This window comes from Rhinopithecus roxellana, chromosome 7, assembly GCF_007565055.1.
Source record: "Rhinopithecus roxellana isolate Shanxi Qingling chromosome 7, ASM756505v1, whole genome shotgun sequence".
Classification (NCBI taxonomy): Eukaryota; Metazoa; Chordata; class Mammalia; order Primates; family Cercopithecidae; genus Rhinopithecus; species Rhinopithecus roxellana.
In genome coordinates, this window is record NC_044555.1 from 28,064,521 (window position 1) to 28,080,871 (window position 16,351).

At 39.6% G+C, this 16,351-nt stretch overlaps 1 protein-coding gene across 4 annotated transcripts in view; it reads left to right on the forward strand.

Moving 5' to 3' along the window:
• The window catches only part of SLC9A7 (solute carrier family 9 member A7), a 145,671-nt gene that overhangs the window by 61,141 nt on the left and 68,179 nt on the right, over nt 1-16,351 (forward strand). For all 4 annotated transcript variants that reach the window (XM_010376465.2, XM_030934454.1, XM_030934453.1 and 1 more), the window contains exon 2: nt 14,458-14,657. In XM_010376465.2, the coding sequence (XP_010374767.2) occupies nt 14,458-14,657 (200 nt within the window). The remainder of the gene's footprint in view (nt 1-14,457; nt 14,658-16,351) is intronic.

Here is a 16,351-nt window from a genome sequence, read left to right on the forward strand (position 1 = left end):
CTCACTATTGTTTTTGTTGATCTGCTCTTTCAGACTGTAAACTCCATGACAGCAGAATATATGTTTTACTACCATATGTCCAGTTTCTACCATAGGGCCTGACACATAGTGGGTACCCAAATATTTTTTGAATGCATGCATGAAGAAATATTAATTCATCAATATACAAATAAATAAGGAAGGAAGAAAACAGTGATTATGAGCTATGTTTAATAAGCAAAACCAGGGTTATGATATCTAATCACTTTCACAGGATAGAATTATTGATTTATTTTTTGGTTGCTCCTAAGCACTTGGTTGGTAGAAGCTTTCATGTATTGTAACGCTAAACCTGCGTACTTTTTCAGGGCTGGGGAGTGGGAAGGGGGCTTTCATTTAAGGACATCTGTGCTTTAAGAATATTTTAGGTTTGTGGTCCAGCTAACATTTTCTTTATTTTAAAGTTGGAGAGACCGGGCGCAGTGGCTCACGTCTGTAATCCCAGCACTTTGGGAGGCTGAGGCAGGCAGATGACCTGAGGTCAGGAGTTTGAGACCACTCTGGCCAACTTGGAGAAACCCTGTCTCTACTAAAAATACAACAATTAGCCAGGTGTGGTGGCGGGCGCCTGTAATCCCAGCTACTCAGGAGGCTGAGGCAGGAGAATTGCTTGAACCCAGGAGGTGGAGGTTGCAGTGAGCCGAGATTGTGCCACTGCACTCCAGTTTGGGCAAGAGAGCGAGACCCTGTCAAGAAAGAAAGAAAGAAAGAGAGAAAGAGAGAGAGAGAGAGAGAGAAAGAAAGGAAAGAGAGAGAGAGAGAGAAAGAAAGAAAGGAAAGAGAGAGAGAGAGAGAGAGAGAAAGGAAAGAAAGAAAGAAGAAAGAAAGAAGGAAATTAAAGTAAAGTAAAAGTAAAAAAATAAAGTTGGAGAAATGAGATTCAAAGAAATTTTTCTAAAGTCAGAAATGTTTTCTCATGTCCAACATGTGATACCAACTTTTGTTACATATTTCATTGTGGGTACTCTTAATATATATGTTTGAGTGTTATTCAGCCTCTATCTGATTGCCAGCCAGCAAATATTTTTTGAGTACCTAGTATGCCAGGCACTTCCATGTGCTAAGGATACAGAGGGGAATTCAACAGATCCCCTGACACCCCACCTCCCATGGAGCTGACAGTTGGACCAGCTTGGCAGACCAACTGTCCAAATGCTTATAACAAAGTGTGGCGTGTTTACAAAAGAGGAAGCACGTAGTGCAGTGGGACTACAAAGCCTTGGAACCTAGGCTAGCTTAGGGAGTCAGGGAGGGCCTCTTGGAGGAAGTGGCATTTAGGCTGTGTTTCCCATTGGAAAAAATAATAGTGAAGTTGCATTTAAATATACCACCTATATAGTTAACCTGCTATCACTTACTGAGAGTCATTGTATATTCCCCTGTGTTTCTTCCAGGGTCCTGAAGGATTTACGTTTGTGTTACATATTTGATCTGCATATAGGTGTTCATGCGTGTAGCCCTTGCATTACAAAATATATTGTCTGCTGGTCTTACATCGGTTCAGTTCTCACTTTGAGAGATACTTAATGGAAAAGTATGGAACACTAGTACTGGAAAGGGATCGCACATGCGATCTCTAGATTCATTTTCTCATTTGCTCTTTTTTTTTTAAAAAAAAAACTTCATTGACATAATTTACATATCATAAAATGCACTCATGTATACTCATATACAATTTCAGTGATTTTTGGTAAAATCACTACGTTGTGTGACCGTGATAATTCAGTTTCAGACCATTTTAATCATCCCAATAGGATCCTTCATGCCTTAGCCCTTGGCCACCATGAATCTACTTTCCATCTCTGTAGATATACCTGTCCTAGACACTTCATAGAAATGGAATTATACAATATGTGGCATTTTTGTGACTGGCTTTGACTGAGCATGTATGCTTAGTGTAATATCTTTTAGGTTCATCCATGTTGTAGCATGTGTCAAGTTCATTCCTTTTTCTGCTGTATGGATAGACCACATTTTGTTTATCCATTCATCAGTTGATGGACATTTGGGTTGTTTTCATTTTTTTCGCTGTTACGAATAATGCTAGTATGAACATTTGTCCGAAAATCTTTGTGTGGACATCTGTTTTCAATTCTAGTCTAGGGTAGAGTATAAATTGCTGAGTTGTATGGTAAGTTTGTTTTTAACTTTCTAAGAAACTGCAAACCGTTTTCCAAAGTGGCTGCACAATTATACATTCCCACCAGCAATGTATGAGGGTTAGGTTTGCCACGTGCTCTCCAACATATGTTAGTATCTGTATTTCTGATTATTGCCATTCTAGTGGGCATGAAATGGTATTTCATTATGGTTTTAATCTGCATTTCCTGAATGATCTATAATGTTGACCATCTTTTCGTGTGCTTATTAGTCATTCATAATTTCTTTTGGTGAAATGTCTATACTAATATTTTGCCCATTTTAAAATTGAATTATCTTCTTATTATGGAGTTATATATTTATATATCCTAAATACAAGTTCTTTATCAAATATGTGTCTGCAGTTTTTTCCCCATCATTTTCTTAATAATGTCTTTTTTTCTCTCTTTTTTTAAGAGACAGATTCTTGCTCTGTTACACAGGCTGGAGTGCAGTGGTGTGATCATAGCTCATTGTAACCTCAAACTTCTGGGCTCAAGTGATCCTCCCACCTCAGTCTTCTTTCTTTTAAATTTCGACTTTTATTTTAGATACAGAAGGTACATGTGCAGGTTTGTTACATGGGTATATTACACCCAGGTAGTGAGCATAGTACACAATAGGTAGTTTTTCAACCCACTCCCCATCTTTCTGCCCAAGTAGTCCATCATATCTATTATTCTCATGTTTATGTCCATCTGTGTTCAATGTTTATTTCCCAATTATAAGTGTGAACATGTGGTATTTGTTTTTCTGTTCCTGCCTTAATTCGCTTAGGATAATGGCCTCCAGCTCCATCCATGTTGCAATTTTTTTGTGGAGATGAAGTCTCACTATGTTGTCCAGGCTGGTCTTGAACTCCTGGCCTCAAGTGATCCTCCCACCTTGGCTTCCCAAATAACGTCTTTTGAAGCACAGAAGTTTTGAATTTTGATAAAATTTAAATTATCACTTTTTTATTTTATTGTTTGTGCTTTTCATATCATATCAATGACAAATTTGCCTAACGTAGGGTCTCACAGATTTTGCATTATCATCTTTATTGAAAATCAATTAACCATAAACATACCATTTTATTTTTGGACTCCCAGTTTTGTTCCATTGAGCTATGTGTCTATCCGTATACCACTACCACACTATCTTTGTAGTGAGTTTTGAAATGTAGAAGTGAAATGTACCCAGCTTTTTTATTTTTCAAGGTAGTTTGTGATCTTCTGGTCCTTTTGCGTTTCCATGTACGTTTTAGGCTCAGCTTGTCAATTTCTGCCAAAAAATTTGCTGGAATTTTGATAGGAATTGCATTGAGTCTGTAGATCAATTTGGGGAGAATTGTCATGTTAGCTATATTGAGTCTTCTAATTTATGAATATGAGATGTTTCTCCATTTATTGGGGTCATTTCATTTCTCTCAGCAGTGTTTTGTAATTTTCAGTGTATAAATCTTACATTTTGGTCATTCATTTTTCACAGAATGAGTATTTGTACAATTTGGATTTATTCATACAACTGGCACTTAGAAAATTCTGGTGAGGTGGGAATTCAGAGCTTGGAGAAGTATGGCTTCTCAGTGGTCATAATAAAGAGGCCTGAGACCAGTGGGCAGAAGCTACAGGGAAACAAACTTTGACTCTGTTTAGAGAGCCAGTGTTGTCCTGCTGCAAAAAGGACAGACCTGGAAGATGGTGAGCCCCCTCACTGTCTGTTTTTAAACAAGAGCTGTATACCATGGTGAGAAGCTTAGAGACCATTCGTTCTCATTTCTGACCTTGCATTGAAATCAGATATGGAACTTCTTTAAATCCAAATACCTCACACACCTCCTAGACCTACAGGATGAGAAGTTACAGGAGAGACTGTAGGTACCTGTACTTTAATTGGTTCCCCAAGATGACTCTGAATACCACAGTGTAAGACCTCTCTGCCATTGGACAGAGTGTTTGATAAATGTGATGGATAATTGGACTTGTATTGTCCCTTCCAACATTGGCGTTTTGTAGTGGCATGAGATCTGGATAAAATGAGTGTGGGGCATGTGTAGACATACCTTAGGTATGTAGGAGACACAAGCGGAGGGATTTTCTTTGGACAAGCAGGCAGGACCTATGGTTCTGTTTGTGGTGGGCTTCATATCTCATTCGGATGGTTCAGTGCCAATGCTGAATCTCAAGCAATTCTGAAAAATTCTTCCTAATGATGCCATGCAGGTCATCTGATTTTAAGTGACCTGAATGCATTGGAGAAATTGAGCAATAAAATCAGTGGCTTGTGTCTGACACTCCAGGTTTAGCCCATGTGGCAGATACTTATTTCCCATTTTGATGGGAATTTTTTTTTTTTTTTTTTTTTTTTTTTTTTTTTTTTTTGAGACGGAGTCTCGCTCTGTCGCCCGGGCTGGAGTGCAGTGACCGGATCTCAGCTCACTGCAAGCTCCGCCTCCCAGGTTTACGCTATTCTCCTGCCTCAGCCTCCCGAGTAGCTGGGACTACAGGCGCCCGCCACCTCGCCCGGCTAGTTTTTTGTATTTTTTAGTAGAGACGGGGTTTCTCCGTGTTAGCCAGGATGGTCTCGATCTCCTGACCTCGTGATCCACCCGTCTCGGCCTCCCAAAGTGCTGGGATTACAGGCTTGAGCCACCGCGCCCGGCCTTTAATGGGAATTTTTAATAGTGAGGTTGCTAGCTCCATGAAACCTGTCTTCCTTGCAGTCTTTTAATTCTTATTAAAATAAAATTGATAGAGTCAGTTTGTTTACTTTTTGGCCTGTTTACCAGTCTACAGTGCCACAAAGATTGATGATGATACATTATATGATGATACTGTTTTATTACTATCATTATGTGTTTTGCTAAATCCCTGGGAGAATCTTCTAAATAAATCAGCATTTATGCAAGGACAATTATGCCTACCCTTGAAATTTTCCTCTGGTCAAAATCCTATATAACTGTAAAATTGCTGTAGAAGTACTCATTTTACAGGCACCTGGGAAGCTGCTAGAGGGACAAATAAGGAAGTTATGGTATCCTGTGCCTCTGCTGGACAGGAAAACTTCAAAAATGGAGTTCTGTAGCTACTTTTCTAGAGACATTTTTTTCTATTTTGCTCCAGCCCACATATCACTTGTCTTCCTAACCTCCATCCCCAATATGCACTATTTTTATAGCAAGAGATGATGCAAAGAAAAATAACTAATTCTAAAGGGCCCATAAAAAGCAGCATTTGTACAGCTTTTGACAGTTTATAAAGGATTTTGACATATGCATGTTCTCACTACATTCTTACAACAGCCCAATTTTAGAAATGAGCAGCAGAGAGGTACTTTGTGCTGGATTGTAGCTAGGTGGAAAGTGAAGTTACCTACACAGGTGTTCTGTCACTGAGTCTATCAAATTCTTCTCCATTATGCTGCCTCATTACTACCAGACAAAATAAATATATCAGGAAAAGTTGGTAAATAGTAGCAAATAATGCCTTAGAATTAATTTGCTACAATATACAAAAGCAAACATTTTCAGTAAATGTTTGCTTCTTACACATTTATAAAACATGGCAAGATAACAAGCATGTAGGAATTCTGTTATTCATGCTCATGGGAGGACATCTGGAATGGCTGTGTGAGAGCTCAATGAATCTTCTTCCCAAAACACAGCAATATAATTGGACAAAGTTGTCAAAAATAACTAGTCTCTGGAAATTGATGAAAGGTCAATTAAATGAGGAACATTTATTAAAGAAAATCTACTGAATCTTGGTAAGAATAGTAGATGTCTATGGCATTTAAGATTGCTTCCATCCCTGCCAGATCCATGTTCTGGATGATCTATCACAGGCAGGTGGAATAGGCTGCAGTGACCACCAGCTCCCATTTCTCCCACCAGCTCCAGACATAAACCATTGTGTTTATGGTCAGTTGATTTTCAACAAAGGTACCAAGAGAATTCACTGGAGAAAAGACCGTATTTTTAACAAATGGTGCTGGAGCAATTAGATATCCATATGCAAAAGGATGAATTTGGACCTTAACCTGACACCGTACACACAAAATTAACTCAGATTGTATTAGAGATCCAAATGTAAGCATTAAGGCTATAAAACACTTAAAAACATAAGAAATATTCATAACTTTGGGTTAGATGACTGTTTTTTAGATATGACACCAGAGCCACAAACAATAAAAGAAAATTGATAAATTAGATTTCATCAGAGTAAAAAAAATTGTGCTCTGCCAAAGACAATGTCAAGAGGCTGAAAAGACAAGCTACAGTCTGGGAGAAAATATTTGCAAATCATATATCTGACAAAGGATTTGTATCTACAATATATAAGGAACCCAAAAATGTGACCATAAGAAAACAACCCAGTTTTTAAAATGGGCAGATAACTTGAAGAAACATTTCTCTGAAGAGGATATTAGGATGGCCAATAAGTACACAAAAAGATTTTCAACATCATTAGCCATTAGGGAAATGCAAATTTAAAGTATGGTGAAATACCACTACACACCTATTATAATAGAATGGCTAAAATGAGAGATACGGGCAATACCAAATGTTGATGAGGATGTGGAGCAACTAGAACCCTCATATGTTGCTGTAGGGGACAGTGGTTAAAAAATGGTATAGTTGGGCTTTTGGTTTGGTTCCAAGTCTTTGCTCTTGTAAATAGTGCTGCAGTAAACATACGTGTGCATATGTCCTTATGGTAGAATGATCTATAATCCTTTGGGTATATACCCAGTAATGAGATTGCTGGGTCAAATGGTATTTCTTTGATAGAATGGATAAAGAAAATGTGGCACATATATACAATGGAATACTATGCAGCCATAAAAAGGAATGAGTTCATGTCCTTTGCAAGGACATGGATGAAGCTGGAAGCCATCATTCTCAGCAGACTAACACAGGAACAGAAAACCAAACACGGCATGTTCTCATTCGTAAGTGGGAGTTGAACAATGAGAACACATAGAAACAAGGAGGGGAACATCACACGCCAGGGCCTGTTGCGGGGGTAGGTGGAAAGGGAAGGGAGAGCATTAATACAAATATCTAATGCACGTGGGGCTTAACACCTAGATGATGGGTTGATAGGTGCAGCAAGCCACCATGGCACATGTATACCTGTGTAACAAACCTGCACGTTCTGCACATGTATCCCAGAACTTAAAAAAAAGAACTGAAAACAAGGGCATAATTACTTTGGGAAATGGCTTGCAGTTTCACATAAAGTTAAAGATATGCTGCACATACGACCGAACAGTCGCACTCTGGGTATTTACCTTAGAGAAATGAAAACATGTTCATATAAAAACCTGTTCATGGGTGTTCATGGCAGCTTTATTTGTGCCAGCCAAAAGCTGGAAACAAGCCAAATATCCCTCAGTAGGTGAGTGTTTATACAATGGAATACAACTTAGCAATAAAATGGGATGAAGTGTTAATTCACACAACACTTGGATGAACCTCACAGGCGTTATGCTGAGTGAGAGAAGCCAGTCTCAAAAGGTTACATACTGCATGGTTCCATGTATTTAACCTTGCAAAGATAAACTCTAGTAATGGGAAAAACAAAACAAAACAAAAAACAGTGATTTCTGGGGTTAATAGGTAGGATGAAGGTATCAGTGTGAAGAGATAGTACAGGAGAGTTTTGGGGGAGTGGTAGAACTATTTGATATCCTTGTTGCAGTGGTGCTTACGTGAATTTATATGTGTGTTAAATTCATAGAACTGTACACCAAAAGAAAAAATAATTCATTGTGTAACAATAAAGCAAAAACAATTTTCGAAGACGACATCAGAAAAAATTTAAAAAAAGAAAAGAAAAGAATGGGTCATAGATTTGGGGAAAATATTTTCAAATTGTATTTTCAATAAGGGACTTCTATCCAGAAAACAAAAAGTAGTTTTTTGTTTGTTTGTTTGTTTGTTTGTTTGTTTTTTACCATTCAATAAGTGAACCTGATTTAAAATATGGCAAAAGATTTGAATGACAAGACATTTCACCAAAGAAGATATGCAATGGCCTATAAGCACATAAAAAGATGCTCAGCATCTTTAGGCATTAGGAAAATGCAAATTAAAACTACAATGAGATACCCCTGAACATTTTCTAAAACAGGTATGATCATAAGACAATAACAAGTGCTGCTGTGCACATAAACAAACTATAACTTTTTTTTTTTTGAGGCGGAGTTTCACTCTTGTTGCCCAGGCTGGAGTGCAATGGCACGATCTCAGCTCACCTCAACCTCCGCCTCCCAGGTTCAAGCGATTCTCCTGCCTCAGCCTCCCGAGTAGCTGGGATTACAGGCATGCGCCACAACACCCAGCTAATTTTGTATTTTTAGTAGAGACAGGGTTTCTCCATGTTGGTCAGGCTAGTCTCAAACTCCTGACCTCAGGTGATCTGCCTGCCTCAGCCTCCCAAAGTGCTGGGATTACAGGCGTGAGCCACTGCGCCCGGCCAACAAACTGTAACTCTCATATGTTGCTGGCGAGAATGTAAAACAATACATTTTCCCAGTGTAGTTTAGCAGTTTCTAAAATATTAAACATAGATATATCATATGACACAGCAGTTCCACTCCTAGGTATTTACCCTAGGGAAATGAAAACATGTCCACAGACTTGTATGCAAAAGTTCATAGCAGCGTTATTCACATTAACAGAAAGAGGGAAGCAACTCAAATATTTATTGATTAGTTAATGGACAAACAAAATATGGTATACTGGTACAGTGGAATACTATTTGACAATAAAAAGGAATGAGGTACTGATACATACCTCCAACATAGATGAACCTTGAAAACACGCTAAGTGAAAGAAGCCAGACACAAAAGGTTACATATTGTATGACACCATTTATATTAAAAGTCCAGAAAAGGCAAATCTGTAGAGGCAGAAGGTAGATTAGTAGTTGCCTGGGAATTGGAGTAGGAAACAGGAAGTGACTGCAGATGGAAATGTTTCAAAATCAGATTGCAGTGATGATTGTGCAACTCTGTGAATATACTAAAAATCATTGAATAGTACACTCTAAAATGGGTGAATCTTATGGTGTGTAAATTGTACCTTAATAAAATTGCTTTTTAGTTTCACCACATATTCAAAACAAGGAACAAAAATATTTTGAATGAATTCTCCTTGAAACTAATATATCAATGAATAATACAGCTGCATAAGTATCAGAACAAGTAGAACAAGGTATTGAAAGGGCTGTAATATTCATTCTCAAAATCCAAGTCATGTAAATGACCCCCAGACCTGAAAAGTCATTGTCAACTGCTGGAATCCATTGGATTCTCTTTATTAATTGAATTAGAAATAGTTATTGCCATCTTCAAACACTGTGTAACTGGATGCAAAATGAGATGCTTTCTTTTCTTGGAATTTCAGATGAAGCTTTAAAACTCATAACAACCCCTACTGTGCTGTAAAAAAAAACTCCACAGTGGTGGCCACACTGATCAGGTGATCATCTACCTTCAGTACCTTACATAAGAGAAAATGAGGTCTCACTAAAGAACAGTGCACCCACGCACCTGTTCTCCTCCTTAACAAAGGCTTATTAACATAGACATTTAAATATTGTAGCTGATGGATGGCTGTCTAGAATTAAACCTCACCACGTCCACTTGTTCAGCTGTCCTCCCAACAGCCTCAGCCACAAAAGGAAAACTGGCATCAGACCAGTGGGAGCTGGTTTCTTTAATGAACCCTTGGGATTTTTAAACCACACATTGCTGTCATGATTATATTCCTTCATCATACTACCAAGTTTTGGATAAGCACATCCATAAACTACATATATGCTAGTACAGTTGTGAAGTGAGTTGTTTTCATACCCACAAGTTGAAACAGTCTCGAATTTTTGCCCCTTTGGAGTTTACCATCTTGTTTTAAGCCACATCAAATGTCAAAGGAATTTCATCCATATTTGCTTTCTGTAAAAGTTCAAAACAATTCTTTCATTAGTAATGTACCTATGAAATCAGTGATTGTCTCTTTATCAGCTAACATTTTATGTGCTGTTTTCCCTGGCCAAACCCACAGTAGGTTATTTCTCTTTGTGATCTAGAACACTAGGCTGTTAATCTGGTCAAATCATTAGTGCCTCTGTTGCTCTCCATCATTTTTTATGAATACTGAACTTTCTGGAGCTTTCAAAAAAAAATCTAATGCATGTTTTAATTCCTTGTAGCTATGACCACTTCACAGTTCCCTGTCAGGATGTCTCTGAGATCCAGCAGATGAAAGTATGCTGTTCATGTTTTCTCCAAGTCTTTATCATTTTCTCATCTAATTACCTTCCTGCAGTTCTAATATCCTATTCTTTCTTCAACTGGAAAACGCCAAATATGAACTTAATATCATGCCATGGAATATAGTGGTAATAAATATGAATCTAAAATGTCTGGGGAGGTACCCAAACTCTACCTTGAGTTAGTGGTATACCCTGTGGCTTGGTATATTTTTGGTCAAAACTGTCAGGATGGTATTAACCTTACATCTCTGCTGTGTTGTTTTGTGTTGCCATATTTTAACCACAAGGGGGCAGCATCACCACCTTCACTGTCTCCCATCTTTAATATGGGCGCATTGGGCCAGGGTAGAGAAGAAAGGTTTTACAACTTTAAAAAACAATATTCGTCATCTGATGATGATTGTAAATATGATGGTGATGATTACTGGAAGAGAGTTGAAGAGTGTTTCCTGTAATTGAGGAATTTGTCTACAAATATAAATCCCCTCTTTTGTTAAGAGTAGTATTCGTGAGGACCTTTGCTAGTATGCTTCAGTCTTTCCATTAGCTCTGCTAATAATCAGGTTAGAAAAGTCAAGAATCAATGAGTTACATGAAGCAGGCTCTGATTTTTAGGAGAAAGATAGTCTGTAAATGACTTATTTTGGCTTCCTGATGACATTTAAGTTCAATCATGTTTTAGGTAGCTGCCTCCAGATGCTGCAGATCATCCTGTATTATGATGTGTTGAAGGGCTCTAGAGTCATCTTTGCCATGTAAAACTTCATCAGAAAATAACTGTCTAACCAGGGGGTGAAATAAGACTAAAAAGCATCACAGAGTTCATCTAGAGTGGAGGGAGGGCCCCCCACAGAGCCCTGAACGGCTCCACTGCCACCAGTCTCATTACCATGACACCTGCAAAGGAGCCACTGCTGCCACAGCTGGTCCCAGTCACCATCACTGTGTCCGCAAACATGAGCAGTGAGGCTGAGACACTTGGCATGACACCATGGGCAGAGGCAGAGGGAGTGGCAGCCTGCGAACAGGACAAGAAGGTTATCCCAGTGAAAGTTTGGGAACAGTAAGATGGTTCAGTGTAAGAAACATATATAGTTTCACCCACAGGAATGACACTGGGTGAGATGTATTTGTATGCCAGATTGTCATAATGAAGAATAACCCCCAGGAAGCACCCTGGCAGTACAGGGGATAGAGAAGCTGTGGAGTTCAATGTTGAAGGAGAAAAGGGTACACAGGCAGCAAAGATTGCAGGCCCTGGTGGAGTTCCAGTGCCAGGCAGTATAGATACAGTAGACTGAAGCCATTATAGATGTTATCTGCATCATGGGGGTCTTCCACACGGTCACCAGCACAATTACCAGAACAATGAGAGTGGGGAAAAGAAGGATTGGAGAGTGCCCTTCAACGTCAGGCCTTACAGCACACGGAAGATGCCTCCTCCCTTGGAGAGACCCTATGAGTGCTGACTTGTAGAGACAAGTGATGGAGGGTGCTGACGACCAGGGTGAAGGAGAAGAGATAGGTCAGTGAGACAGATTACTGTATTGGGGTTACAGACCCCGGGTCTCCAGGGCCCCTCCTCACTTAGAACAGTAATGAAGACCCAAGGCCAGCAGTCATGTCAGTGTAGGCACCCCCCCCAACTTCAGTTACCAGCACAGACACCCAGAAAACCCTAAACCACAAGATGGCAAAGAGACTGCCAGCTAGGAAGTCCGTTGCCAAGGCCGAGCAGAGCAGGGCTGAGTAAATGCCAGCCGCCCATCTCTAGTGTCATCTGGTTTGTCATCCCACAGGAAGAAATGAATGTAAATTCCAACAATAAGACCTGAACAAAAGATTAGCTCTGAAGACCTTAAATGCCTGCTTTTGGCCCATTTACCAGACAGCTAGCACTATCTGAGTTATGGAATTTTCTTTACTTTTCCCTACAGACATCTTTTTGGTAATGATAAATATGTTTTTTAAAATATGTTTTTTTAAAAGGTCTGGGGCCAGGCATGGTGACTCACGCCTGTAATCCCAGCACTTTGGGAGGCCGAGGCAGGTGGATCACCAGAGGTCAATAATTCGAGACCACCCTAGCCAACATGGCAAAACCCCATCTCTACTAAAAATACAAAAATTAGCAGGATGTGGTGGCGGGCGCCTATAGTCCCAGCTACTGGGGAGGCTGAGGCAGGAGAATTGCTTGAACCTGGGAGGCGGAGGTTGTAGCAAGCCGAGATTGCACCACAGCACTCCAGCCTGGATGACGAAGTGAGACTCTCTCAAAAATAAATAAAATAAAATAAAATAAAAGGTCTGGTTTGTCTTATATGCCTTTAAAGGTTTTCAAATTGTTTCATGTCTGGTCAGAATGAGATTACTAAGAAACTCATTTTTAAGTTGTAAAAAAATCAAGTTATTTTATTACAAGTCAACAAACTGCAATTATCTGTTAATATGGGTCTATAATAATGATAATGCAACACAGATGCAGATTTTGGTTTAAAGAACTATGTTTTTCTAGATTTTATATTTTAATTGTTATTCAACAATGTCTTGTGAGTTCTTACATATCTCGGTGATAAGAGACATTATAGAACATTACACAGGGAAGACAATAAACATCATTCTTTCTTTTTCTCATGCAACTTTCTCCATTAATGGCAAAATGAGATGAGGAAGCAAATATACCATTCTGTCTTTTAATATTTCCAGCAAAGAACTGAATTTAGAAAGAAGTCTGAAATTTTCCTCCTAAGAGAATTATAGAAAGTGTCTGATAGTCATTTATGGCTGTTTTTTTTTGTTGTTGTTGTTTTTTGTTTTTTGTTTTTTTTAATCTTTCACTCACTTTTCCTTGGGCACATCTGACTCATGTTCAGGTCCAGGGAGCCACACTCCTTCCTTATTCACAGAATTGAATGCTTATATGTGATCTTGCTGTTTTTATTTTTCCCTAATGGGAAAGCCCTACTAAGAAGGGTATGAGACTTACATACTTGTAGCTGATGATCTTAGCCATCTCATAGCTACAGCCCCAAGAAGCCAGCTCTCCAGCCCCTGAATCCTGACTGCTCAAATGTACACTGCAGTGTTTCACTTCCCAAGGGGTGTAATTACCTTCTCCATGATACCCAGTGCTTCAAATGACCTAAGCAAAAGAATTCCCGCCCCCCCCGCCCCCCCCGCCTTTCTTCTGATGCGTGGCAAACCAAGTTTCATTCATAGCAACTAGAAATTCCAGTGGCCTGGTCCTTGCTGGCACATGGCAGCAGGACTGGCTTGAGGGATGCTGCTGGGTGAAATGAAAGAGCTCAGCAGTTCTGCTTTGTGCTGTCCTGGCCAGAAAAATCTTTGCTGCTTGTCATCCCATCTTCCTCCACTAGAAGCCTGAGAAATGAGGCATGCTCAGGTGTTTAAAGTGGTCACAGGGCTGGCCGGGTGTGGTGGCTCACACCTGTAATCCCAGCACTTTGGGAAGCTGAAGCCAGCAGATCACTTGAGGTTAGCAGTTCGAGACCAGCCTGGCCAACATAGTGAAACCTCATCTCTGCTAAAAATACAAAAAAAAAAAAAAAAAAAAAAAAAAAAAAAAAAAAAAGCTGGGTGTAGTGGCGGGTGTCTGTAGTCCCAGCTACTTGGGAGGCTGAGGCAGGAGAATTGCTTGAACCTGGGAAGTGGAGGTTGCAATGAGCCGAGATCGTGCCACTGCACTCCAGCCTGGGTGAGAGAGTGAGACTCCACTCAAAAAACAAAAAGTGCTCACAGTGTCATAATACCACCGAAGGTACTGTCCCACCTTGTCCTCCTGGTGGCTGAGCAACTTAAATCAGACCAGAATAGATGGATGCTTAACCCTTTCAATCCTGAAGGCCCATGCAGTTAGTTTCTCCTAAGATACATACCCCATGTCCAGCTTCTAAGATTACTGCTGCATTTCTTAGTTGTTGAAAATCAACCATGCCATTATTTCCACACTTTCTCTATCCTTCCTCAGGCCTGATGAGTTTTTTTCCCACTCTTTCAGGGCTCATTGTTGGGGTGATCCTGAGGTATGGTACCCCTGCTACCAGTGGCCGTGACAAATCACTCAGCTGCACTCAGGAAGACAGGGCCTTCAGTACCTTATTAGTGAATGTCAGCGGAAAGTTCTTCGAATACACTCTGAAAGGAGAAATCAGCCCTGGCAAGATCAACAGCGTAGAGCAGAATGATATGCTACGGAAGGTGAGCTGGGGACACTCAGTCATCATTGTCCTGACATGGTTGTTGATTCCCTGACTTGTCTTGACCTTGTGGAGAGAAATCCTTCCAAACTCCTGGATTACTGGTAACATTCCTGGCTCTCTGTTTTGTTAGGAAGCTTTTTGGTCCATGATGAGGAGAAGGAAGAACCAGATCTTTAACTTGAGCCTTTCAGCTAGTGACCTTCGTGGGTTTGTTAGCATCTGTAGCTGAAATGGGTCACTGATTGTGCAATGGATTTGTACGTCCCCACTCAGGTCATTTATCCAGCCACCATCTCCTCTTTGCTATGTCTCTTATCCTTCCTGTGGTTTAGGGATAATATTGCTATTTTCTTAAAATAAGATTGATTTCACCTTTAGCTTAATTTATTCAGTATTCACAAGGGTAATTCTTAGTTACTCACGGTTCTTTTGCTATATCCTATAAATATTTGAGTGCTTACTCTTATTGGTGATTGATGCCAAAGGCTTAATGAATCTTCAGGGGAAGAAGAAGATCTTGTTGTCTTAGAATTAGAGTCCAAGCATTTCATTTAATGTTGGAGTAGCAACATAGTCCACATGAAAAAGCATTATGCATCTCCTTGCACGGGTAATTTCCAGGATAAGCAAGAAATCTGTATTAATTGATGTATACTGCATTATCTTATAGACCAGGCTTCATCAGAAGGAAGCCTTCTGTATAGCAGTCTTGGGAGACCCAGGTTGTGGGGAGCCCCTTTTAATACAGCACAAGGCTAAGGTATGTGAAGGCTGACAGTGAAAGGCAGAGTGTAGCATGTGCTCCAGAAATTAAATTCTTGTTGTTTTTGGAATCTACTCTAATCCTTAAGGAAAATTATTCTCTACCTGGAGCATTAAACATGACCATCTTTTCTGTGTCCCTAATGGCAGTACTCTTTGCTCTCAACTCTTCATAAGAAAGCATGGGGTTTTCATAAACATTCTGAAATTCAGTGCAACTGAGAAAGAAACCCAATGTAAATACCACACTTAATGGCTGTTTGGAAATGGCAGCTTGAGCCCTTCATATTGGATAAGATGGGGGAAAAGGTAAATGATACCAACACATTTCCATCTTTCAGTTCATAATAGAAGAGGAAGCTGACTTTTGCTGTCTTATCTTTAGAAACCTGTTTATTTAAATCCCCTCTGTTTAAAACTTTGCTGCCCAAAGCAAAGGTGGGAGAACAAACAAGGCCAGGATGATTGTTGCTAGTTGAGGGAAAAGAGACATGTTGATTGACTGAGACAGCTGAAGAGACAGCTTGATTGATAAGGAGAGGATTGAACTGAGTGTCAGAAAACCCTTGTGCTAGTTTGTACATTATTGGGTTTGGTGGCATCCAGCAAGTTTCACTGCCTTTGGGCCCAGTGTCCTCATACTGGGTAGGTACTGTCCAAGGCTCCTTCTCATTCTGACATTCCCTGCTTTGCAGAACGCTCTTCTTTAACAAGAAGAGAGAATAGAGCATCATTTGAAAGAATCTACTTTTAGTAGGCTGATTAACACCTCCAGTTTCTAAACAAAAAGTTAATGTTTAATAACTAGAATGAAGGTTTAAAAATAATTAATTGAAACACAAGCCAAGTAATTGACCAGCATGAACAAATTCTTTAAAAAGGTTAGCATGTTTATAGCATGCTGAATTTTTTTCTGGATATGATAAAACT